At 42.5% G+C, this 26,931-nt stretch overlaps 1 protein-coding gene across 3 annotated transcripts in view; it reads left to right on the top strand.

The window, feature by feature from the left end:
- Nucleotides 1-26,931, top strand: part of PALB2 (partner and localizer of BRCA2) — a 117,758-nt gene that overhangs the window by 37,220 nt on the left and 53,607 nt on the right. For 2 of the 3 annotated variants that reach the window (XM_085629481.1, XM_085629482.1), the window contains exons 6-9: nt 1,499-3,138; nt 14,072-14,164; nt 15,600-15,764; nt 15,841-15,926. In XM_085629481.1, the coding sequence (XP_085485607.1) occupies nt 1,499-3,138; nt 14,072-14,164; nt 15,600-15,764; nt 15,841-15,926 (1,984 nt within the window). The remainder of the gene's footprint in view (nt 1-1,498; nt 3,139-14,071; nt 14,165-15,599; nt 15,765-15,840; nt 15,927-26,931) is intronic. The other variant, XM_085629483.1, reaches the window with a different exon arrangement.

Raw genomic sequence — 26,931 nt, 5'->3', positions numbered from 1 at the left:
ATTATTTTGTCCGTCTCGTGGAACTGAGTCCTGTACATATTGATCAAAGTGTTGGTAAAACAAATGATCATCACATTTATTGGCAAGTTCTTATCAATGATAACTTGTAGTAAATGCGTGCTATAGGGTAATCATATTGCCGCAAAACATCCAAAGCTATAAACATTTATGATAAAAGTATAGAGGAACGTTCTGCTTTATGCACATTATAACAGAGCATGCGGAGTGAAATGGTGCACTGTATGACCGCTATGATAACCTTGTTTACATCACTGGATCATGCAATGATCCTTGTGTCTTCCCATGTGCTTAGAGTGTGCGCATCCTAATACATAGGCGAAGTGTGGAAATGCTTTATGGGCAAACATTGGAATGCTGAGAGAACTTTTCAAAATGCTTAGCCATGCCATGATGTTTGCAGCATGCTAAAGACGTAATCTATCCTATGTGCCTACCATTCAAAAAAGCTGTGTGAATGATGACGGTCATGCACGGACATTATACTCTTGTTTTCATTATATCACATAAAGGGTATTGTGTAAGACAACAAATGCAGAAATTATGTTTAAAAATCTTGTAGTTCCCAAAAGTATCATTTTCATCTGGGAAATTAGTGAGTCAAAGGTCTATTTGCCGGTACCAGGTAATTTGAAGTAACTTCTGTAAATATTTAAAGATAGAAATGTAGTGGGTCGCGAGCGTACTTGTAGGATCTCGACATTAAAAGAATAGTATATGCAGTTGAAATCAGCAGACTGTTGTGGATATCATCATAGAAAGATCTTACCAGTTGTACTCCAGTTTTCGTGCATGTTACAGATTTGTGTCTCTTCAATCAATTATGAATCAACAACACCTTTCGTGTTGCATACATTCATGGAATGAGCATTGAGAATGGCCAGCATGATTGTGGCAAATGTACATTGATTTGTGAGACACAAAATAGCCATGGCGAGCATGAAAGTGGTTTAGTGTGTCAAAAAGTGAATATGGTGTGAGAGAAAATGGAAGAAGTAAGCAGCATTTTAGCCACTGTAAGTGTTAGTGTAGTTACAAAATGTGCTGAATAACAAGTTTTGGTAATGTGATCATACGTCCCATTTTTCCAAAATACGTTTTTTTATTACAAGAGTTGAGCATATGAATACGATTAAAACAGAGTGACAAAAGGTGTTGCCCAAAGTGAGGAGCATACTTTTATTTGAATTTCAATAGGATGTTCTCAGGTCTCAGAATCTAGATACTTGCTCTTTTTCAAAGGTGTGAGTCTCCAATTCCTTTCCTAGATTTCACCAGTGATGTTGCATGCAGAGTGGAAGATCAGTAGTACTGTGCTGTGTTGCTTAGTGTTGAGGATGAGTCGGTAACTGCATGATATATTCAAAAATATCACTGGCAGGCCAGTTTTCAGAAGCTGACTTTGATGGATATTGATGTTGAATTCAGGAATTTATGACGAAAGGATAAGTCCATTTCATGCATTATTCCTTATTTGCAGATCAAAGAGGCTGCAGTCTGAATGAGACTACGGAAGTATTAGACAGTCGTGAATCGGTGGAATTGCCCCTGGCGGGGAGGATCTCTCCCTTTCATACACCAGGAGATCTACTTAATTTGAAAATGCCTCCCGTCACATTAGACGTCCAAGATTTCCATTTGCCAGACGAAGAGTATGGTCTCCTGAAACTGGAAAAGTTAAAATCATTTTGTATTCCACCTCTAGAATCATTTGCGTGTCAATTTCCAGATGAAGGGTTTGGAATCAATAGGGGTCAAGATAGAGATCAAGCTCGTGTGAGTGAAATAGACGCTGGAATGCAAAGTGCAGGGTTTTCAGGAAGGGATCATTCAGGAACTGCATCTGAACAACAGGTTTTTACTCGTGCAGCCATCATTAAAGAGAGAGGTCTAAGGGAGCACGAAGATCAGTCCTACTCTGTTGAAGGAGTACTTCAAGACAAAACTCTGGTAAGGGAACCAAGCAACCAGTCCTGCACAACTGAGCAAGTCATACAAGAAGGGACTCCATATAGGCAGTCAGGAGACTTTTCTTCCACGAGTAAGCATCTTGTTGCTGCACATAAACATACTGATGTGCTTAAGTTAGAAACACAGTTTTATGAATTTGGGCGCCCCACTAAAGAACATAATGCGGAGAATGAATGCATTGACCAAACTGGCCAGAGTGACCATCTCCTTAAAGAATGCTTCAGTGAGCTAGATTCCAGTCATCAGCGATACACCGGTGCTGCACTTATTAGTTACCAATCTCAAAATAAGGAGACAATGTTTAAACAACTGAGAACAAACAATATAATTCATGTTGATGATCTTGCTCTTTCTGGGGACCCTATGGCTGAATTGTCTACCTTGGAATTGCAGGGATCTGTTGCAAATCAGCCAGATGGGTCTGAATCAACTCCCAGCTTCCTGCTGGTGACCCCTGTTGGAACTGAGCCACCTGATACGGCCAGCCATACTGGAGTCCCAACAAGCACACCTGTTTTTCCCACTTTGGGCCCAACACCAGCTCTTTGTACTTCACTCATCAGTGAACTCCCCTCTAGTGTTCCCTGTAAACCTGAGTCACAGACTGCTAGGAATTTCTGCAGCGAAATAACCAATGTTAACTTTAGCAAACGGGACAGTGATTCCACACACTGCACAACAGATGTCAAAGCTGGTCCAAAAAATCCTATCACCTTGCAGAAGCAAACCACTGAGCTACTGTCGGATACAAGGCTCCTTAGATCACAGACCCAATATGAAACCAATGAGCCATACACTGACATGAGACCTGTTGGATCGGATGCAGGCTGGTGTGAGACCAATGTGCTGCACTCTCAAAGCAGAGCTGTTAAGTCAAAGTCAGAGCAGTGTGAAATGAGTCTGCATCACTCTGAGAACATTCCTCTCGCGTGTGAGGCTTGGCAGTCTGAGGCTGACCATGCACCGTCCGAGAAAACATTATTTTTGGAGCAGCAAAACCTGTGTGAAAACAGCAGCACAACGTTGAAGATTGCACAGGAAAGACACTGTGAACCTAAAGTTATTTTTCCAATCCGTATTGAAGCTGTTGGAGAGAGCCGGCTGCCAGAAAGAGATTTGAAGACCAGCTGCTACAGAGGTGCGGAACAGGTTAGTAATCCGTACGTACATGCAACAGCTCAAAGGGGGAAATACTGGTGTTTTGCATAGTTTGTGAGACGCAACTTTGTCATTTTCACTTTATGATTGTGTACTGTTTAGAGGTGCATCCAGTTTGTACTTTGTAAAGATGTTGTGCTCCACAGGTTTATGAAGTTTAAGGTTTTTTGTTTTGTTTTTTGACTTGTGATGTTTCGGGTCACCTGCTAGGCAAGCGCAATTGGGTGGAGAAGTGAGCGGGCCTTACTAGCATAGAGGAACCTAATTGCTGGTGTGGAACACAATAACAAGTTTTCCACCTACTCATTCCATTCGCTACTTAACAGTAGTTGAACCTATTGTTCAGGGGATTAAGATACATTTTTTAAAAAGTAGTCTGGAAACTAACATGAAGCGATTCCAGATTCCATACCTCATATCTCAACAGCGTTTAAGATTCTAAACTCTCCTGACTCTTGAAAACTGCAACTAATGCATCATATTATTCATTAAAAGAGCAAAGTAGTACAGCCAATATTTGACATTGTTACCAATTGTGCAATAATTCATATCAATCTCGCTTACTTTTGCATCTGTATTGCTAGGCATTTCTTCTATCCCAATCTGAATATTTTACACATCGCTGCACTCAGTCCTCCCACGATAGTCAAAAATTGTTTGATAGAAATTTCAAGTGGCAGAACCATATCAATGAAGTGTATAAATTAAACCTAAGCAATGATGCTTCTCTAGTTTTTACCTCGGCATCCTAGCGGTTTCTGAATCATTAAAATAAATTAAGTGAATGCACATTGGGACATAAATCTATGTAAACTTAGCTTGAGCAATTGAAAACTCATCTCTGAGTGTGTGGGTCGCCAAACTTTCCTTGTAAGGATATTAGTTAGATTTAGTCTAATAAAGGGGGGATAGTCCATGGCTAGACATGAAAAAATTGAGTAGATGGATTCTCTTGAATCTTCATTAATAAATAATGAATGGCAGTTGATCTTTTGAGACCATGTCTTATCTGAGCAATTGATGATTTTAAATGGGCTTTTAACCATCAATTCTGATGATGGATCTGGAGTAAGGCATTACAAGATGGACGCACTATTGCCACCCTTGTAGCTCTTTACATAGCCATAAAATCCAAACATTTGTCTGTGTGTACTAAAAGTGACTCACTACATAATGCACATCTTACAAAACACAAAGTGATGCATTCTCATAAGATATATTATGAAATTTGTTCCAGAAACTTTTGGGTTTCTATCATCTTGTTCGTTTCAGTTGGCTGATGTTACAGGCTATGTAATGTAATTATATTGTTGGCAAATTCTATTGTGTACTTGAACTTGGATTACTATTGTTATTTGTAAAACAAAAACAGAATGCCCATTATCACCATTCTGATTTCCACGTTGTAGCATTTAAAATTGTTGTTTCATAAAGTAAGTAAAAATAATAATCTTTCCTAGTAGCACTATTTCCATTTTGTTCTACACGTTGGTGCTGTTCTACAAAGCTCAAACATACCCTCAATAAGATCACCAACATCATCATCCCCACTATGACCAGCCCTACCTCTACCTCTCATGCTTGCATCGTACCACATCACCACCACTTGAACCCTAGACCGATTCACCCACTAATACCACTTTCACCAGCAGCCAAGGTATGTGTCCCGGAGAAAACCTGCTTTTTAATGCCAGGTATTGTGGATGGGGTTGGGAAGTAATCATTACCTTTAGAATCTCCGGAGTTTCTGCCGAAAGTAATATAAGCCATTATTGTCAAAGCAAGAATATCGCTGATGAGGTACACTTTCAATGTGAAACGTGGTTCCCAATCTTATGATCTTTTTAAATGGCCCTTTAAAATGGGTGTCTTACTGTGGTGCTACATTCGGGAGGACCGGGAGCGGACGCATAGGAGCCAGGAACAATCCAATACTTGTCACAAGCTGACATACACCTGATTTCTTTCCTCCCCTCCCCCCATGGGACAAGTAGTCCATAGAATTAGGGCTTCACCGTTGGAAGCCATCTAGGAAGTGGAGTGTGGCCTTTGCCACACCCACGCAGTGGTAACATCTTACCACCGATTGGTAAGAACGGAGCCCACCTGATATCACTAGGTCCTGATGAATGCCTTGGACCCATTTGGGCCGCTTTGGCAGAAACATGTTGACCGCTCACGAGATGGTTAGGGGACACTAATTACCCCAATCACCGTCACATATATTTTTAATATCATATAGTTTTCAGTCACATTAAAAAACACTCCTGATTACTATAATGATTTTTAAATCCACTCACAGTATCACGGGCCCCCACTTAGTCATTTAGAAGTGCATCCTTGTCATCAAGTGTATGCCCGCCCTCTATCAAACGAAGGTTTTAGAGGGCGAGGACTGGTCAATGATGAAGCATGACACCAGGTGGTGTGTGAGACCAGTCCGTAACTTTTTGTGAGATGCCCACACTCACGACGTTCTCGTAACTCGTTTGGTATATCACACTAGGAGCAGCTCTTTTGTGGTAAACAATACTGTGGTGCTAGCCATCTGCTTACTATGTGAATGGTGTGGAGATGGAGTATGGGCTCTCCAGTAGAGCAGATGACCTACAATGCAGGACTTGTAAGGCTTGGTTGTCCTTCCTATGAAGATTATGATGATTCAGAGGCAGGAGCAAAGACCGTGCAAATGATTTACTGAAAATCATGCCTGATTTCTGAGAATTCTGTTCCATTTCATCACCAACTTCAAAACTGCATACGTCAAAACAGAACAACACAGAAACAATTGCCTGCCTTCTTAAAACCAGGGACATACCACTTTCAAGTAATTTACAAAACCAGCATGTTTAGTGTGAAATGATGCGTCGAATGCTAAAAAATAGCACAACAAACACCGCAAACAGCAGCTGTTCGCGTTGTTCTTGTGTACTCGGTCTAAATTTTTGCCCTAAACTGCTTGTAATTACATGACATAGCGTGATAGTCCAGTTCCGAATTTTTCTAAAATTGCCAAAAGATTCACCGATGTAATGGAAATTTGTTCTGACCCAGTTTAAAACCATCATCACAAAGGGTGAACAAGTACTGTTAATTCTCAACTTCCTATCACACATGTTTATTTGTATAATATGGCAGCTTTGTCTGCAGTTCCTCAGTGGCATCTTTAGTGTACATCTGCGGCTATTCCTTTAGGATGAACACGCAGTGTCTCATTTAGTATGACAGGCGTTATTTCCTACCTCCTGTATTTTTGTGTACATATAAAGGCACCATGCCTTAATGCTGCTTGTTTTGGATAAGTGCCACTCTATTGCCCCTTGATAGAATCACAGACAGTCCATTATTGCAGCTAGAATATTGTCACGTCTATTGCATTTGGAAGCAAAACTAAATGTGTTTTGACGTCCGAAGCAAAGGGATGTGTTGGTTGACAAAACAGAAAGAATGACTGTTCTGTCCACTCCTAAATGGGCTAGTTTCTTATCTTGAGAAGTGCAGGTGAACATGCAGTGAAGATGCCTGTTGCTCATCAAAGGGTAAACTATTTCCTCCTTTGTAGATTCCTTCAGAATGGGGTTTAGCTGAAACTCACTTATTCACGTTTTCTGACTAATTGGGGTTTCTTGTATCCGTAGTGATGTTTGCTTGATTAAAGTGTGTTGATTGTGCAACCTGCACTTAACTTTTGAAGCATTGTGTCAATATAACTAAGACACTTCTATGATTGTATAAGTAATGTGTTTACATTCTCCATAGACTGAATTGGTTTCTTTACTTTGGTAATGGGTGTATTTATGGATCTGGAAGAAAATAAATACGCAGAGTTGCAGTTTGTTTTAGAATTGTATCACAATAAAATGTATTCGTAATCGGTCCATCTTTTTATAAGATAACATTTCTTTGCATTGTACATTGATAGGTGCTTTGGTGCTCATGTAGTTTATTAATGCAGAATATTTATATCGGAATAGCTCTCGTGTGAGGGATAGTAAGAAGCTCCGCAGATCACTGTCTCTGATCTGTGATACATGCCAGCATGTAATATGCCAAAGAGTGGCCCAATGGCAAAACCAATAATTTACTCTTTACGTCACCAACGCCTGCATTTGAGAACACCATTTCCACTGAATGCCTTAGGCAGGAAGACAACCTTTTTTGATACTTTAAATAAAGCAGATAAGAGGGGGTATCTATTGCATGTAGCCAGATTGGATGACTGTGTGCTGGCAAGGAGAAGCCTAGATGCCACTCTGTCAAGCCATTTGTCTTAATTATTCAAACCACATGGTCTATGCGATCAATAAACAAGATCAGTTGTCGATACTAATGGTTCACTTGGGTTAAGAAGCAAACACATTGCCCTAGACGTATGTTATACTCTCAAATAACATTGACTGCCAGAGTTTCTATTTGGCATTCCCCTGCTCTTTTGTTAACCTATGCATCAAGCTCTTTAAGAGTTCTTCCTGCTGCCAGTTAAAATGTAGCATCAGGATGGCTTCGCCATTTCACCCTGTCTTCTAACTCTTTCTCGGACTACTTTGTTTTCTCACATCCTTTGACTCCTGTTCCCCACCTAGACCCCAGCTCAGTTCACACTCACTTTTCTATGTCCCACTACTTTTTAGGTCTCGCTGGCGTTGCAGCGCGAAGCGCTGCCACCAACGAGACTACTATTGTTGCCGTGTTTGCTCCCAAGGGAGACAGACCAGGGCACGCGCAGCCATCGGGGTCTGTGGACGCGCTTCTGAGACGCGCAGACGCCCCCAAGCGCGCGCATGCCACGCTCCGCCGGGCTTGTCTTGTTCTCTATGCAGAGAAAATGTCCCGGCTGTGGCGCTCGCCTGCTGCGCCTACCAGCGTTGTCATTGCGTTGCGTAGGGGAGGGAAGCTGCCAGCCCACCAGTACAGCGTGACCGGCCTGGAGCGGAGGCGGTGCGGTACCCCGGCATTCAGGTACGTTTTATAGAATTTTTTGTTTATTCCCCACCCGCGACCCCACCTCCCCTCCCTCCCTCGAGCATGCCGGCCGCCGCAGGCCTTGCTGATACACCACACTCTACGGGGGCTCCTTGTGTTCACCACACTCTACGGGGGCTCCTCGTGTTTACCGCCCTCTCTAACCGGACCCCCTGCCCGCGTTCAACCCAGAATGATCTATCTGCGCTTCGTATCTGTAAGGTTCCTTTATAGTCTGAATGAATGCTTTACAGAGAAGCAACTATTTTAACACTTAATGAAACGCACGAGTTAGCTTCAATAACTATCTATGAGCAAGATAAATCTACCGGGACAGTCGTTAGTTAACTCGATGTGTATATATTCTGAGATAAATTAAAAGTAAAGTCGGCTGGCATCTGCGGCCGCCGTACTTCAAGGTGATTCATTCTCAGCATGGGGTGAAACTAAAAGTATGGTGGCGTGAGGTTAAAGTTTGTCCTTGCTTGTATTCACTATGTTACATGGCCCATGCCAGTGATCTGGTGTTTTTGTAAGGAGATGAAAATTTTACACGCATGAGATGAAGAACGTGATTTTGTGCGTGGGAGGAAAAGGTGTTTAGAATGCAGCTGATCTCTTGGTTGGGTACGAACAAACAGTAGGGGGCATGGATGCATGAATTCCATTTTTGCTGAACATTTCTCCAGCTTTGCATTCCAAAGTACTAGCCGTCCCAAAACGTAACCAGTTTAAGCCAGAAGAGCTCACAGCGGAAATTGGAAAAAGACCCGAAATTCCACATTCTGACCCCCCGCCCGCCCCCCCCCCCCTCATCTCCCCACCACCCCTCATCTCCCCACCCCATGTGTGGGCCTGATGTTAAGCCCCAGCCAAGGTGACAAACTGACCTGCCCCTTTAATGTGGGCTTTTTAACACACAATCCATAGACAGATGAACGCAGGCATGAGCCCCCGTGGGCGCATTCTTATACTTACATTTCGGCGCTTGTTACAGTGTTTTATAGTTTCATAGCAGCGTATCTAAAGTGTTATCTAAAGCCGCTGTCATGTGCATCGTTCTGTGCTTGTTATTTATTTAAGCTTTCACATTGCCGTTAGGCAGAACAAAGGTTGGCTTTTCAAACAGTGCACGTTATAAAACAATAACCGAACAGATGAAAGGCAAGATGTGCTTTGTAATTTCTCCGAAAATACCCTTGACCTCCTTACAGTTGTCTCTGCAGTGTGTGCACAGACGCCTTGCGTTTCACTTTTTAGAGCGCATATTTGGCAAATACTGTCTGTGTTGAAATCGTAGTGGGGCCTACCTTCGGAGAGACTGCCGTGCTAAGTTACTTCCTGCTCTCGCTCTCTTGTTCTCATTGTATCCCTGGCCATGTCTGCCTTCAGAGCACTATGTGATCTCTTCTGTCTGATTTTAAAGCCCTTGGTGCCCTACGTCACCTGATTCTTGTCTGGGTTCAGACTCCCTATGACCTCTGTGATTCTGTTTATATCTGATTTCAGAGCTCATTGAACCTGGACAAGGATGAGATGACGTAGAGCACAGACACCATGTCCCCCAGGGATCCTGTTAATGCCCCTCTTAAGAGGGCATTCTCCCTTTTATGTTTCTTGTCTGTGCACCAGTAAAGGCTGTCAAAGAAGCAGAGGGAAGCTTGAGGGAGACAGTGGGTTGCTACTGTTGTGGGCATGGGCTAGTGTAGAGTGCCGGTGGCCACCACCATTTTCAGACTATCAGCCTCCAGCACTGCTACACTGTTGGTGTGCCTGCCTGACTGGGAGGTATGACAGTTGGAGAGAGTGGGCTGAGCAGCAGAGATGCAGTTCCTGGTGGGACCATATATGGACTGTACATCACCATATATATACCTGATCTAACTCATCTACTATGTAACTACCATCTTATCATCAACCAATAAACAACTACTTGGATCTACCATATTGATAACTTCGTTTGATTGCAACATTGGCGACGATCTGGATAAAAAACCCTGCGTGTACTGTTTCCTGCTTACCTGAAGTGAAGATTTTGAATTTACAACAAGATGATTGGAAAAGTAACTACTTGGAGAAAGTTAAATTTGAAGATAGGAGAAGAACGCCCATTTCGTCCCACCAGTGTCCTCCATCAACCGGACAGCCTACTTTGGGTGTTTCACTCTCCTTAATGAAATTCATTCCAACAGTTGAATTATTAATGGACATGCTGGAGAGACACAGCATTAACTACGAGCATCCTGAGCAAACCATTGTTAATTTTGTACCTTCTAGAAACTGGTAACATACAAGAAAGACAGCCGAAGATTTGCCCAGAGTAAAGAGAACTGCTTCCAAGGTAACGCGGTTATGAATTCAAGGCAGAAGAAGGGATGTATGCTGCTGCCATGAACGAATGAAAATATAAGATCTTTCATTGAACATTTAAAGTTGTTCAAATGTGACATATGCTGAAAACGGAGAGCCTACACTCATTCTCACGGAGTTCAGATGTGCTGTGAGAAGTTTTATTCATGATTTTTAAACTATGCGCAGCCACCACAAGCTCTCATCATGAGTTTTATCGAGGTATATTTTGACATTGACTGGATTTAAATTTTATTTTAAGCCGCGCGCAACGCCAACTATTCAATTAGTGCTTAACGGTTCAGCGTGTTCTTGCGACTTTCAAATCCATCGTGAGGCTGCCATGCGCCACTTACCTATGCAGCATTGTGTCGCGAGGAAACATAATGGATCACTCTCTGTCTTGCGCTTTACGCTGCTCACGGGAGGCAGAGGAGCACGTCCTCGCCGTGAGCCACCCGACGCTGCGGAAAAAACGTGCCGCCATTTTTAGAGATGATGAACTTGGAGTATTTGCCAACCACGTAATAAAGTTTTATCAAGCAGGAAGATCAGCAAGTTGGTCGTTGAAACTTTTGTGAGCGAGCTGTTTGGACAGTGATTGTCGTTTAATACATCGGTGGTGAGTGGAAGTTTTGATAAAGTATCCGGATGCAGAGTCTTGTTCCCACTTCACGTGAACTTGGAAAAAGTAAAATTTAAAGAGTTTGTTTCTGTTTCGAGACATTGGGACTGAATATTACGGTTTGGAGAGTTGGTGACTTTACAACATTAACGGCGTAAATGTGTTCGGGTGAGAGATCGCTCACCGGTGTGGCATACAGTTTTTAAAAGTTTTGCATTTTAAGTATTAGCAAAATTTTATGTGATGTTATTTGGAATGTGATATTATACAGTATTTGAGTTCCAAGTAATCACAAGTTTATCTCTAGTTTCAGGGATGTGGTTCAGTTTACGTTCATTGCATACTTAGTCTAGGGATGCCCTTTTAGTGTTAATATAGGGCAGAGGCTACATGTGTTCCAAGCTTGATTAGTGAGTGTAAAGTTGAGGGTTGTCCTCAGTGGTTCTAATTCCACAGGTTTGTAGTTGTCTATCAGTGATTAATGCGCAATGGGCGGTGTACCCACATTTTATTGAATTATATGTAATGGGCAGTGATCCCAATATTTAAGTATCCGTGATTAATGCGCAATGGGCAGTGTACCCACATCTTATTGAATTATATGTAATGGGCAGTGTACCCATACTTTATATTGAAATGGTTAATGGGCAGTGATCCTGATATTTAAGGTGAAATTGAAGTTGTCAAAATATTGAGTGCACAATGTGCGGAGTTGAAGTTGTCAAAATATTGAATGCACAGAGTTGAAGTTGTCAAAATATTGAATGCACAATGTGCGGAGTTGAAGTGGTCAAAATATTGAATGCACAGAGTTGAAGTTGTCAAAAGTTTCAATGCACAATGTGCGGAGTTGAAATTGTCAAAATATTGAATGCGCAATGTGCTTAGTTGAAATTGTCAAAATATTGAATGCACAATGTGCGGAGTTGAAATTGTCAAAATATTGAATGCACAATGTGCGGAGTTGAAGTGTCAAAATATTGAATGCACAATGTGCGGAGTTGAAATTGTCAAGAATTGAATACACAATTCAATTTAATTTAATATGCTAATTTGGAGGATAGTTTTTGTCCTATTCTCATTTTCAAGATGAAATCTTCTTTCTATGTGAATCTTTCTTTTCCTGAATTCTTGATATCGTATTTTTCCATTCTTGTTTTTTTCAATTCTCTGTATTTGCATGTTTTTTTTTAGATTATTTTTCCAAGGAAAGGGGATGGGTGCTGTGTAGTATTCTTATATTCTCTTTTGCACTTATTTATGTTCTATCTATCTTCATTCGTTTCGTATTCTTTCTATCTCTTATCTTTGCATTAATTCTTTTCTATTTTACCTTCTTTCATTTCACATTCTCATTATCTTTTGAGATGATACATCATTGCTTCATTTGAGATATATTTTCTGAATGCAATGTTTCTACAAGTCTTCTGCATAGTTGTGTTTATCTCATTAGGCTTGTTTCTACTGGTGTTTTGATTTTGTAAAGAAGGGGGATGTGTTGTATCTACGTGTGTTGCTGCTTAGCCAGTCTGCTTGGGTGTGTGAGTGGAATGCCTGATGACCATTGGAATGTTGGTGTGCCTGCCTGACTGGGAGGTATGACAGTTGGAGAGAGTGGGCTGAGCAGCAGAGATGCAGTTCCTGGTGGGACCATATATGGACTGTACATCACCATATATATACCTGATCTAACTCATCTACTATGTAACTACCATCTTATCATCAACCAATAAACAACTACTTGGATCTACCATATTGATAACTTCGTTTGATTGCAACATACACATAACAGCTATCCTCTTTGTGTGTCTTACTGTCTCTATGGGATTGTGATAAGACAGCCTGGTGTGAGGTTGTGCCTCAGACTTTATAGTATTCTCAAGTCCTAGTGATGTGGTGATGGGGAGCACGCTATAGGCATATGGGACTGAGGGGGAATGGTTGGTGAATGACTCCTTGCACCAGCCAGCTTGTTCTGAAGGTGAGGAGTCATATCACATGAGTTTTGTTTTTAAGGATGTGGAATCTGCTGCCTGGAAGTGGTGTCTTTGTTCCCAGCATATTTCTTGGCTAGCACACACCTCAGTCTTGTGCTTCGCACAACCAGAACAAGCATTAGCAAAGCCAATGGTTGTGCATACGAAAGGTATTGCCTTTGTCAATATTTGTTACCTATGCTGTACAGGAGCACGCCTGTTCTGCACCGTGGCTGAAAGTAAAAAAATACCATAAACTCTACGATGTGGCCATCTCATAAGCAACGACTATAAGTTTAAAGTGCGTGTTTGCGCTCCACTTACAGGTTTTCAAAACACATAAATAAAATGCATTGTCACTTACAATGCCAATAACTCAAACTCTCGCAAATGCGAGACCTATTGCATTGCAAATGCTTGTTCTCCCTCTTTTCCATGGCTTTGCTCCTCCTTCCACTTGCTACCTCCTCTGTGTTCCCCCCCCTTTATAATTCTTCCTTGCCAATTACTGGCGCCAACAGGATTATCATCTGCTCCCCCATGTGCTCTCCCTCACAGTCCATTCTGTTGCCCTTACATATATTCTTCTCTTCCTTTCAACTTGCAATTTCAGCAGCCATTGATGCCTGTCTTGAGGTTTTCCCTTGTTGATCTGCTTGTTCCATTTCACTGTTGTTCCATCTATGACAGAATCTTGCTCTGCCTTCACCACAGACGCAGAAGAGTCTTCTGCCTGTGTGGTAGTTTTCTAAAACATGAACTTAGTAACGCCAATATCTAGAAGTCACAACCAAGTATTTTAAATTGTTATTGTTGTACTTTTACATTGCTTTTATGTTTAGGGTCCAGTAAATTGGGTAACTCAGGGTTTATGTGCTTAACATAATGACCAAGTGGCATTTTGCTTTTCTAAAGATACCTTGTGTCTGTGTCACACTCACACACTTGCGGATCACGCATACCTCAGACATCACAGACAATTAACATAAATTCTAACCTTTTATCTGTAAAGAAGGATCCTGTGAAGGAGTCTGCATCTTCCGTGTGGGGTGCTGGAAGAGAGAAGACACTGAAAGTAGACCTCCAGCTTCTCTCCCAGATACAGGTGAGAAACGTGTGGCTCCTTATACTGCCAGGAGTCTGATGCTTTGATTCCGTGAATAGACAGTACCACTTTGTTTTGTACAACAGCGACTCACAAACCGCTACACAATGCACATAAATGGAGCAACCCGCTTGACGGAAAATTTACTTAATTAGGATCATACACAGGTCTGCCATTATAGATTAGATGGGACGTGCAGCATAATGCTGTATACATGTACAGAGTGGCTACTTACCTCACCACCAAGAAAGAGTGTTGGCCTTTAAAAGGAGCAAGGAAGCACATATGAATACCAAGACAATCCAATACAACGCGTATTGTATTCCAGTACTAACATCCACAGTTGGCTTAGCCACAACACCCCATTTCAGACCTACAGCATGACCAGTACACAACTTTACGAATTCACTTCTGTCTTGTCTTACAATGCTCCAAGTTATTTCATTGCAAGCATCGATAGACTTCTAGCATGTTTCACAACTGACTTGAAAAGTCTGCTACTGATTCAAAATGTCTGTTGCTGTACTAAACCTCATCCATTCACCACTGCAGTGTTCCTCGGTCCTAGCTGGCAGTAGTATGGAGATCCACACCTGTCACTACCAGTGCCTGCCCCCCACTCCTAATTCTGTTACGTAAGACATAAGTGCACTAGTCCCTGCTGTCAATGCACCACCAATCCTGGTTTGCACACCTCTGTATTTTTTTAGTGCATTTCCCAGTAAAATCTGTATGACTAATCACAGCCCTGCAGCTCACATGCTGGTCGTGTACATCAAACTGAAGGCTTGCAATGGTGTTTATTATGTCTGCTCCTGAAACTTACACACAGTTTTGGCTTAAGCGTTACAACTCTCTAGAGAATAGGTAGTGATAAGTCAATACTGTTTCTGTGCTGTTGAATGCTCCAGACATTAGAGCTCCTAGCTATATTGGTTGTAGTGGCTGTCATAGATCCTTTGCTATAAAACTGACATTAACTAGAGTCTGTGAACCCTGCTGTTCCATTCCACCAAAAACCTAACAGGCAGCACCATTTCGTTAGCAGTTGGAGACTCTCCTAATGCCCTTGAGGACTGACCTGCTGACGCCACCGATGCTTTTACAGTAATTGAAACTGTAGACCTATCAATATATTTAGCTTGTGATTTGAGCAACCCCTCCAGCCCCTGTTTTTCCCATTTAACTTATCCCCAAACCTTGCATATTCTGGATTTGCATTGGGCCTGCTGTTCCAGTAACAGGACCACACAGAGCTTCCCTCAGTCGTGAATGCACCCAGAGCTCCTATGTTCTTAACGTATATGAATGATTAGCCTCCCACACTGCTCTCCTGTTTTGTTGTGCGAGTATTGCCACCTTTGATTTTTGACCACTTCCAGTAATATTTGCAGCCCTTCTGAACGTTGTGAACGTCTGTCCTCTCTTTCAACAGCCTGCAGCCAGCGACACCTGTGCAGTGGACTTAGGCACAGTGTGGTGGGACAGCGTTGACTGGAGGGCACTGTGCATGGTGACAGCAAGCAAATCCTCTGTTTCAGTCTGGAAACCCCTCGATGGGCACCAGTGGGAAGTTGTTTACTCCTGGAATTCTCCTGAGGTATGCAAAACACTTTCAGGAAATCTACTCTATGCCTTTTTAGTTTTTATAATATCTGTCCTATTTACACCTGCAGATTCCCATCATGCAGCTCATCCCTCTACCTGACCAGCATAATGTCATGTGTGTCGCTTTGGGGCACCTGGATATTGAGGAAATCTGGTAAGCTTGTGTTGTCTTGTGTCACAGTTTGATCAGAGAAGGGATTTCCCATTCCTAAGTTCTTACATTTATTATACTGGCTGCTTTCTGTTAAATTCTGCACTTAATTTTCTTCCAACTAATCCCTGTTGCAGTTACCAAATCTAGTGTTACTTCATCTTATCCAGTCACATTTCTACATGAAAATATATTGCTGATGTGACAGGTCTGTGTTTCTGACGAGCATTCTGTCCCACCTTTGTCCAGACTCTTTGGCTATCCAGGCCTTTTGCATGGTACTAGGTCAAAGAAGTTAAACGGTGAGTGAAAACTGAGCTGCATGCGCTGCTTCAGGCTCTGCCACGTTACATTTTTTTACCCCACGTGTTCCAATAACCAAGACCTTTTTCTGGCATCAGGTAATTTAGTCTTTTAGCACAGCACATGATCCTCTGAGCATTTCTTTTACAGCCACTTTCTCTTTATGCCTTGTCATGAACGTCTCACAGGTCTGGCTCGTAGTATCCAGAGTCCTGTTATAAGAACAGGTTTCATTTACTGCAAATTCCACACTTTGCCACCTGCTTTCCTTATAGGGCTTCAGCAACAGTCTACCTTGAAGCTGTTCTTTTTCTAGTTGACTACCTTGCACGGTGCACATACATTTATGAACAGAAGCAGAGGAGACTTATTAAAGTAACATTCCTAGGCGACAGGAAGACCACGCGAAAATCAGGTCGTATACATTAGAATGATATAAACACAGGCTCAGTGTACTACCATAAGTCAGTTAAAAACAATTCATTTTATTCATACAAATTTTAAAATTCTGGCATAAACGTCCATAATGACACATCGATAACATCACAAACAATGTATCAAGACATGTGATAAAACAAATGAATTCACATACAATTATGGAGCAGATAGCTCAACAATATATAAAACAAAATTCATGTTCGTGTGGTAAAAACCACACGTGGCTCGGCTTTGTAGATGTAGATAATATTCTCTACGCGTGTTTCGGCGTGACACACGCCTTCTTCAGGAGAAGCCACATAAATATCTGTATAAAAGAAATCAACATAACATAAAACATATGGAAATGCGGTACACTGAGTCTGTGTAAGAATATAGGCTGTACAATATACATACATATTGTGAACTCCATGGAAAACGGAGGTGAATTCAAAACAGAAGAAAGGGAACAGAAACAACCCGTGCATCAGGTTTGAAAAGGAGGGAGAAAAGGAATGTCCAAAGATTCTACACCCAATAAAGTGATGCAAAAGCAGAGCTTATAATGTGAAAGAGAGAATAAAAAATCAATTCAAGAAACCTTATAATGTAGGTACAACTTACCAAAGGAATAAGTGCAGACTTGATACTAGAAGTGAATATTTAAAAGATGAAAGATTCTGTAAGGGAGACCGACAGAGAGAAAATATAAACAAAATCATAATGAAGAAAAATAGATAAACATCCAGGTATGTTCAGGTAATTACCTGTCATAAGTCCTGGCTCTGCAGAATATATATTTAACTGTGAATGTTGAATGATAAGAAATTCGAAAAGGAATCTAAAAGATATAAATATAGCCATCTGTTACAAATGGTATAAAAGAATACATCAGGATTACTCCAAGGTCTGATAAACAGAAGTTCACCTGAAAAATAATTATACCGGTCTCAAAAAACACGAACAGCGATGCGAGGATGACGCTTGAGCCCAAGACATGAAACCGACAGGATTTCAGGGGAGAAGGAAAGAATGACAAACCTCTTTCACAGGTATCTACAGGAGGCAAAATAATACGTTGTAGAGAACCTTGATTCAGTACATAACAAAAATGCGGTGTATGCCTGCATAAATTTAAGGATGGAAATACATTTGTCTCTAGGATGAGGGACCTGGTATAGTAGCAGAGGAGACCCCAGCATCCTCATGCCAGTGGACCTTTGTTTTCACAGCCTAGCACTCCTACTGGGTATTTTTTCTTCTCTCCATAGTTTGTCATAAGAATCAAGGAGGACCCTTTTGTGGCATAAGTCATTCCGTATCAGCTCTTGTACCCGAGGAAACATTCATGTGTGTCACATGCCTAAGACCAGAATGAACTCCAGCGTACCTTCAATGCCTTAATCTATGGTTACAACCACCAAGAAGGCTTGTAGGCATAACGTTCTTACAACACTTGTTCCAGGCAGCCTTTTGACCTTAACTACAAAAGCCTACATGAGAAAGCATGAGGTGACTGTGAGCAATTCTTATTGTAAAATTATGCCAGGTACTCTTTCGTCCTAAATTACCTAAGGAGATCTCAAAGGTGTCTCTAAGACCACGTTTCTTTGGGCCCACCGTGTGGCTTCTGATAGCCTGACCCCTGGCTGGTGATACTTGACTGCAGAGGTAAGGCCTTGATGTCACCTGTTTCTTCAGTCGATGAGCCTCAAAATTTGACTTGGAGCACAATCATAGACACAATCATACACCCAGAAACATGGATCATGGACCAAATATTTGTCAGCAGTCTTGACGCGAGTGGTTCTGCACTCCTGGACAGTGATTCACAGAAGTGATTGGTTAACCTGTGCCAACTTGATGGGCGATTCATCCATCTCTGAATGGTGAGCAAGAGTGTTTAAATAATTCCACAGTGAAAAGCAATTGGAAATTATGACTGGAAAGGTCCCAGATTACGCGTTACGATTCTTCTTACATAATTTGTTAAATTCACATCCTTAATAAAGTCTATTTGTGGTGGAAACTTCTACCTGGATATTCCTCACCTTTTGCATATTCCCAGGTGACCTACTTTTTCCATAGCCCGCCCTGCGCTGATATGCAACATCACCAGAGCCCACAGAGTGCCCACTACAGCACACTGATGTCCATTTCCCTTTTCCTCTATCCTTTAATGCAGATTCAGAGCTTTCTCTCTTCATCTCCTTAAGTTCCAGGGTTAAAGCCTGTTGTGAATGTGAAAGCAAATGTCCACGTCTGACCCGTGCTGTTTGCCTGTGATTCGTTAGGTCAAGGCAAGACTTGAGGTTGTGCAAGATGTGTCACACTGTGATCCACTAGGCGAAACATTTCAAGGCCTGCTCCCACGATGTGTGTCGGGCTTGCTACAGATCTAGGTCCCAATCCAGATCTGCTCCTTTCTCTAAGTTTTCAAATAAAAATAGGAGATGACGCAAGAAAAAGAAAAGGCATGTTGATTCTTCGCTGAAGCACCACACCTGTTCTACACGTCCTGCAGAGTTGTCTTTAACCCCAGAACCGGCGAAGATCACTCTTCCTGGGCAGCCTCTATCAGAGGAGCTGCCGGGGTCAAGGGCTATTCTGGCTCTAGAGCCTTGTAAGAACCACTTTCAGAGGACCATGGGACGGACAGTAGCTACTGTGCCCAACCATGGGGGTTAAGGCCTGGTACTTCCAATGTCCCGGGCCTCACCTATTAATGGTACCTGAGCAAATGGGCTAAGTATACCCCTTCAGCGCTTGACTCTCTGTGGTAACGTGGGTCGAGTAGTCAAAGGATTCTTGGAGGGAGGTAGGTGCAAGTTATACACGGCCCAGGACTCCAAATACATTCAGCAATGCCAATAAATGAATGTCCAGCCAGGTGATGGCTTTTATGACAAAAGCTGGATTTATGTACGGTCACAAAGTTAAATACGGCACACACAAACAATATACACCGTCTTCATAAGACCAGCATTGTAGCGCTAATCCGGCAAGGTCCTGAGTCCCACTCCCCTGTCTACTGGTGGTGCTTATTCCCAATTCACATGAGACAACACAGGTTAGGTCTAGTTAATGAGTACAAGTTTTAATGTCCAACAATGGCTTTATAGAAGTTAGTGTCTTAGCTCCGTAGTGCAATTAGACAGAGCAAATTCCCTGAAAGCTCTGCAGCCCAGCGATAGTCTTACCTTTTCCTGCTAGTGTTGCGTTAGGGAAGACCCCAGGTGCGTTCAGCAGACTGGCGTTGCTGTAGTCTAGGGCAGGGCCGGGTGAAGGACTATAGTCTCGTCGCTGCCAGTGCGGAAATGTACCTTTTTTGGGGTACACTGGTTCAGGGTCACCTTTTGGCCACGGGTTCAAAAACCAACAAAGTAGAGATCAGCACTGAAGTAGGAATTAATAAGTTCACTCATGAGTGGGACCATGTCCACACAGCACTCTCAAGTGCTGGAGGAGGTAGTACACTGAAGTCACAGAACACAGAGCTTATATACAGATTTTGAGCATTGTAAGCACGTGAACAGAAATAGGAAGAACACGTTTGGAAATGGTTATCAACAAACCAGGGCAGATAAAAATGACATGGTCAGCAAAGTGGGAGGGGGAGCAGAAATGCTTAAGGCAGCAACAAATGATTGACAGTCAACAGATGTACTGGCAGCTACAAACTCTCAGCATATACATTGCTATTAGCTGAGTCAGGAAGTCAACTAAAATAGATAGCACAGGCAGGAAAAGACGAGCAGCAGAGGACGGGAGAATTACGAAGGAAAGGAAATGAACACCTCAGCCAAAATGGCTGCTGCTTCTGCCAAATAAAATATTACACGTTTTCCACAGACGGCCCTTTTGGCATAAGCTAACACATTTTTCTTATGCTTCTAAAGGGGTACGATAAATGTCATATATATCGATTAACATCATATCGCTGACTTCTCGGTCTATTCCTAAACGGGCATTTACATTTTGGACATTTGTTTTTAGATGGTAGATAAGTAGTACAAGTGGAAATACAGCAGGAACAAAGCATCTGTCTGGTCGACTAAACCGACATCGATTGCACGTTTTCCCTACTACCAGCATAGTGATTGAACAATTGCAAATCTTGATGGTAGGTTGGGGGAGCTAAAAACACAGGTGGTAGAAGGAAGGCTATGTAACGGGTACCAGACCAGCCTGGATGTAGGAATTAATTTGCCTTTGTTCCACAAACAAAATAAGTGTGACGTGATGCAAGGAAGCTGCTTCGGCCTCTCGTAGACATCTGCAACACTGTAGTACACCTACTGTGGTCCACTGGCACATCGCCTGTACTTTGTACTCAAAGGGGCCAGTGGTCATGGCAACAGAGATAACAAGGGGTGCATTTCCTTTAGCCGACCTAGAATTTGAATACACATAGTTTGTTGCTGCACTTCCTTTACTATATTCTTCAATTTCTAAAGCAGTCTCTTTTGCTTATGGGTCTCCATCTTCGTTGGGGTAACAGACTTTGTTCATTAGAGGCATATAGAAGTTTGAACCAAGCTGGGCATGAGCCATTGTGAGAGAATGGCAGTGGTGACAACGGGATTCCTCTTATTTTCTGATGAGGTGGAATCTTGCCACAAACCCAACAGTTAGTAGCATTGCTTAGCTGGTGTGTTGATGCAACATTTGAAGAAATGAATTGTTTCTCAGATTTTGCCGGTATCCCTGTTCGTGTTGCGGAAAATCAAAATGATAGTGCTCTTTTGCAGCAAGTTATGTAACTGTAGTGTTAGGTAAGGAGGCTCCAGGCATTACTTCATCCACTACCCACATTACAGCAGCGATGATGGCAGCAGTCAAAGTCAGACCAAGGATACAGATTGTACAGCCGTTGCACGTTGTCGCAACGATCTCCTTCTTCTTATGCGATCTCATTTTCATCGGCGAACAACAAAATAGATGATACCCTAAGGTCCTGTGCAGGCGTTGGTTTCTTCACTAACATTGATACGAGTAGTCACTAATAAGCTACCCCCCTTTGTAGTCCGTCTTTAACCACCCAGGACAGTGGCTCAAACAGTCTCTTTCTGCGATGAAATGTCTTTCTTCCTGGATCGAAGCAGATATCTAGATGTACCAGGGATAGTGTGGTCCGGGAAGACTTCCTCAGGTCTTTCAGGTGACACAGCTTCTCCTTTCTCGGTGACCAGGATGTCGCGGTGATCTGTCAACGCAGCTGGGCTCACGAGGGCATGCATCATGGAATCGCCAGGCCGCAGATCGTGGCCTTCACCCTGCGACCTGTCAGGAAGAACTTCCCGTACCTGCTGATAAATAGAAGACAAGCTGTCAGTTAATTGGGACAAATAGTCACTCATCAACACATGGGGTACCTCATATATAGGGTGAGGCTTAGGGATTCTCCAAATATTCATGGGCCTGCCAAACTCAACCTCGTATGGCGTAAGACCAGATTGTGTATGTTGTATTGATCTGATGGAAAGCCGAGCTGGGGACAGTGAATCAGGCCATTTCAAAGACGTGGAAGCCTGTATTTTAGCCAATTCAAATTTCAGGGTGGAGTTGTAACGCTCCACTAGGCCTGCTGACTTGTGGGCGAAAAGTGACATGAAATTTCTGCTTAATCCCCAACCCTTTCATGGCATATTCTACAACGTGCCCAATGAAATTAGGTCCGTTGTCCATTTGCAGGACCTCAAAAGGTGCAGTTGGTGTCGCAAACCCTCCTGTTGGAGTTTGCGTTCACTTTCCAGGATTATACTGGAGACAGACCATACAAGACTGGACTATCTTTTTAGCAGTGCCGGCAATATCCGGATGATCCCAAACTTGCACGTTGTTTTGCTATTGAGGATGCATCAAGATGTGCCGGCCCATGTGCCATGTGAATCAAGGAATATAAGTAGGCTGTGGGTAACTTCCATTTGGTCACATCTTTATTCCTCCAACAGCCCTCATCATCCAGTGTTCCCTCCTTAGACCATTAATCTAGTTCATCAGCAAAAGCAGATTGTTGCATGTCCAGCACTTTCTGCCTGGCATCATGCCAACCTTCAGCTTGTGACTTCACCACATACATGGAGGTTGTACTTCGCTGCATTGCAGTCTCACGGGCTGTGTGATCCGCAAATGCATTTACCTGCACCTATTTTATCAGTCACTTTCTTGTGTGCACTACATTTAACAATTGCTACTTTCTTAGAATAGGTTAGGGCAATAAGAAGATTATTCTCTAATTCTCCATGCACTATCTGTGTCCCATGTGAGGTGAGGAAACCCCTTTCGCTCCATCAGCGACCAAAATTATATGCCACCCCGAATGCGTACTGGCTGTCGGTAAACATATTACCAAATAAGTCTGTACTAAGTTCACATGCTCTTGTTGGTGAGTGTTGTCTGGAGTTTCTAATACTGGTGCAGAACACAGAGTTTGGCGTGACTGTTGGAAGGCATTCTGACATTCAATAGTCCATGGGAAAGGCATCGTAGTGTCTTTAGTCAAAAAGAGCCAACAAAGGTTTAATAATGTGTGAAAAACTGCCTACAAAAAGAAGTGAGGCCAATCGGTGCACAGACATCCTTCTGAGTATGGGGCACAAGAGGATCTAAAATAGTCTGAATGCAATCTTATGTGGATGCACGTCCCTCCTTAGACAGGAGGTGACCTAAATGGGTAACCTGCTGTCTACAATATTGCAATTTCTTTCTAGAGACTTTGTGATGATGGGAGGCAAGAAATAGTAACAATGACAGTGTTTCTTCTTCACACTAGGTAAGGACGCCAGAGCGACATCTTCATTGATAAGACAGGATCTCTCAACCATTGGATAATTGTTAGTTAAAATAACACGCGCACCTTCCGGAAAACAACGTATTGTAGCACGAAAATATTTGAGCATATCGATACCCACAATATTGTCAGGTGTGGTAGGAAAAGCAAAAAATGGACATGCTGCAGTGAATTTATCAAGCCTGAATTAAAGTGGCTGTGAAGGTGACTAGGTGTAGGTGTCCCATCGAATCCTATCGATGTTATCATTGTGCCGGACAGGAGAGACCTATGAGCCAATTTGTTTAGACAGAGCACTACGGGTAGCCCCTGTGTCCACCAGAAACCGATCAGTAGATCCCAAGACGCTTGCATCAACATAAGGACCTATTTGATCTACTGGCACCTCAACCAGTTCCTTACCCCGTCCTAGGCATCCCTGTGCGTAATCGGAATCTGCAAGGACCTCATCAAACAATCAGACATTTGATATTGATTTCGTCTATCAAAAGTATTAGGGTAATTTGGTCCTTGTTCAACTGCCTCAAACCTGGGGCAAGCTCCCATACCTCCCTGTTTCCTGAATTCCCTTGGGCGTCTTTTCACACTACCTCTTCCCTGTTGGTACTGCTGACCTCGCAAAAGAGGGCACTCAGTACACCAATGCCCATTCTCTTTACAATAAGCACACTGATCAGGGGACAAATTTGCTTGAGGGAAAGGGGGCGCTTCCATGTATACATTACACGTCCTCCTCTTCCACCTCCCCTAAATGGTGGACCATATACTTGAGCCAACATAACTTTTGTCTTTAATTCTTTAACCTTCTTATCCTCCCTGCCTTTTTCTTCCTGTTCCTCATAATATTGGGCCATGGTCAAAAGGGAAACTAGGGAAGACGTGGTCCAAGAACTCTCGCTGGCATTTAAGCGACTAGCTATTTCTGGTAACATTAGCGACAAATGTATCAACAAACAAATGTTTACCCATATCATCGTCCAATGACTGACCACTAAAATCACGGAATGTCTCCTCAAACCTTGAAAAGAAGTCAGAAACTAACTCATCCTTTTTCTGTTTACAGGACGCTAACGTAGTCCAATCTATTTTCTTAGGGAGTATGAGAGTTTTTAAATTAGTCACAGTAGCTTTAGGAAGATCTAATATCTCCTTCTGAGGTTTCTGCGGAGGCTGCCTTTCCGCATCGATTTGTTCTAAATGTTCCCTGGTATCACCATATGCTACATTGTCATCTATTTTACGTATTGTCTCCACATATCAGGGGGCAAAATAAGTCCAAAGAAAATATCAATATCTGGCAAGGTTATAGTGCAGGAGCTAATGGCTCCTTCCGCCTCCTCAAAGAAGGCGGCAGGAGTTTTTCTGGGGTCGGGCAAAGCAGCTTTAAGAGCCATCATATCAGCTCTACTCCAAGGAGTATAAACCCAATATATAAAATATCCATTTAGCTCTAATTCCTTAGAAATTTGTCTATAATCAAATATTACCTCCCAAACGAATTTTTCTACAAGATAAAATTGCTCTGCACTGTTCCACTGTTGAACCATAGTTACAATGAGCGATGCCGCATAAGGCGGGCGAGCCTCCTCCCTAGCAGCGGCTTTTAATTTATCTTTTTCTGCTCTAGGCAAAGTAGAGCGAATCTGTCGCCCATCTTGTTACTCTTGTTCTTTGTCATCTGAAGACAAATGCTCAACGTCCGAAGCCTCATCAGGGGCACTTGGAGTGGGGAATTTATACAGGAGTGGGGGGCCTTCTAATAGGATGCAGTCATCCTGAGGTTTATTAAGTATAGGATAAATAAGGCGCCTAATAGGATACTGGCCGTCTACCTCTAATCGACGTTCCCTATCTTCTTTTTCTATTTTTTCCTTTTTTTCTTTATTTAAAAAAAAATAAATTAAATTCTAGCTTTTTTTGATGTATCGTTTTTCGTTGTTCTTTTTCTGCTATAGCTTCTGCACTTTTCACTCTCTCCCGTACTTCTTTCTCTCACATACGCACACAATCAAACATATCATGTGTTTATTTGACAGAAAAAATAGACTACTCTACATATTGAACCTTTTTATAATCCAATGACCCATTCACAGGCCATTGTATATCAGAATCTTTCTTTGTGTATTTGTTCCACAGTGTACTGTACATTATGGAAGAAATACCACATTTGACATATATGTCTTTATTAGGTGACCCCTCTGGGGGAGCCGGCTGTCTTTTTTTCTAAACTTTGTTTTGGTACCACCAGAGCAGCAACACCACCTACAGAGTGAGCTGAGAACAGGCATGCTTCACCAAAAATGTTAAAATATTAAAAATATTATCACTTCAAATACTTCAAATAGAGAAAAATCTCCACATTACCTGCCTTCAATTTTTGCAAAAAGTGAATCGCAAATTCAAACAAAAAGCTCTGGCTTAACAAATAAAGAGTGCCGCTTTAGCGACCTTACCAGACAGAAGTCTCCAACTCCCACCTGCTGATCTCTGGTTGACCTAATGGTCATTACAAAAGTGCGTCAAAGAAAACCCAAGTTGAGACCGGCACCACCTGGAGGGTCAGATCAGGAAAATCGGAAAAGTCAAGTCTGCCTGCAAAGACAAAGGTCTCCTTGTGCAGTGCGCTTCCTCAGTGAAATTCCAATCCTCCGTCAAGACCAATCCTTTGGACGGCCGCGTCTCCAATGGGGTCCCACGACGAGCGCCAACTGTGGAAATATACCTTTTTAGGGGTACACTGGTGCAGGGTCACCCTTTTGTCTATGGGTTCAAAAACCAACAAAGTAGAGATCGGCACTGAAGTAGGAATAAATAACAAGTTTATTAATCACTCATGAGTGGGACCATGTCCACACAGCACTCTCAAGTGCTGGAGGAGGTAGTACACTTAAGTCACAGAACACAGACTTTATATACAGATTTTGTGCATTGTAAGCACGTGAAAAGAAATAGGAAGAGCACGTTTTGGAAATAGTTATCAACAAACAAGGGCAGATAAAAACCTCATGGTCAGCAAAGTGGGAGGGGGGCAGAAATGCTTATGGCAGCAACAAATGATTCACAGTCATCAGATGTACTGGCAGCTACAAACTCTCAGCATATACTTTGCTTTTAGCTGAGTCAGGAAGTCAACTAAAATAGATAGCACAGGCAGGAATAGACGAGCAGCAGAGGACGGGAGAATTACGAAGGAAAGGAAATGAACACCTCAGCCAAAATGGCTGCTGCTTATGCCAAATAAAATATTACACATTTTCCACACCAGCATGGCAACTGGGCGTCCATGGTGCTCCTCCAGCGATGCTGACAGTTGCTCTGATGCGATAGGTAGATCTTAGGCAGTTACTTGATCTCCAATGCTAGAGTCAGTGGCCTGGGTGCACTGGTCCGAACCTGCGGCACTTCATGAATGCCAGGTGCACCAGGGTGACAGCCCTTGCTTTTCACAGTGGCACACAGAGTCGCTGACTGGGGCAGCACACGGACAGATAGTCT

Source organism: Triturus cristatus, chromosome 10, assembly GCF_964204655.1.
Source record: "Triturus cristatus chromosome 10, aTriCri1.1, whole genome shotgun sequence".
NCBI lineage: Eukaryota > Metazoa > Chordata > Amphibia > Caudata > Salamandridae > Triturus > Triturus cristatus.
Note: the sequence above shows the minus strand (reverse complement) of the source record. Positions and strands in the feature narration are given on the sequence as shown.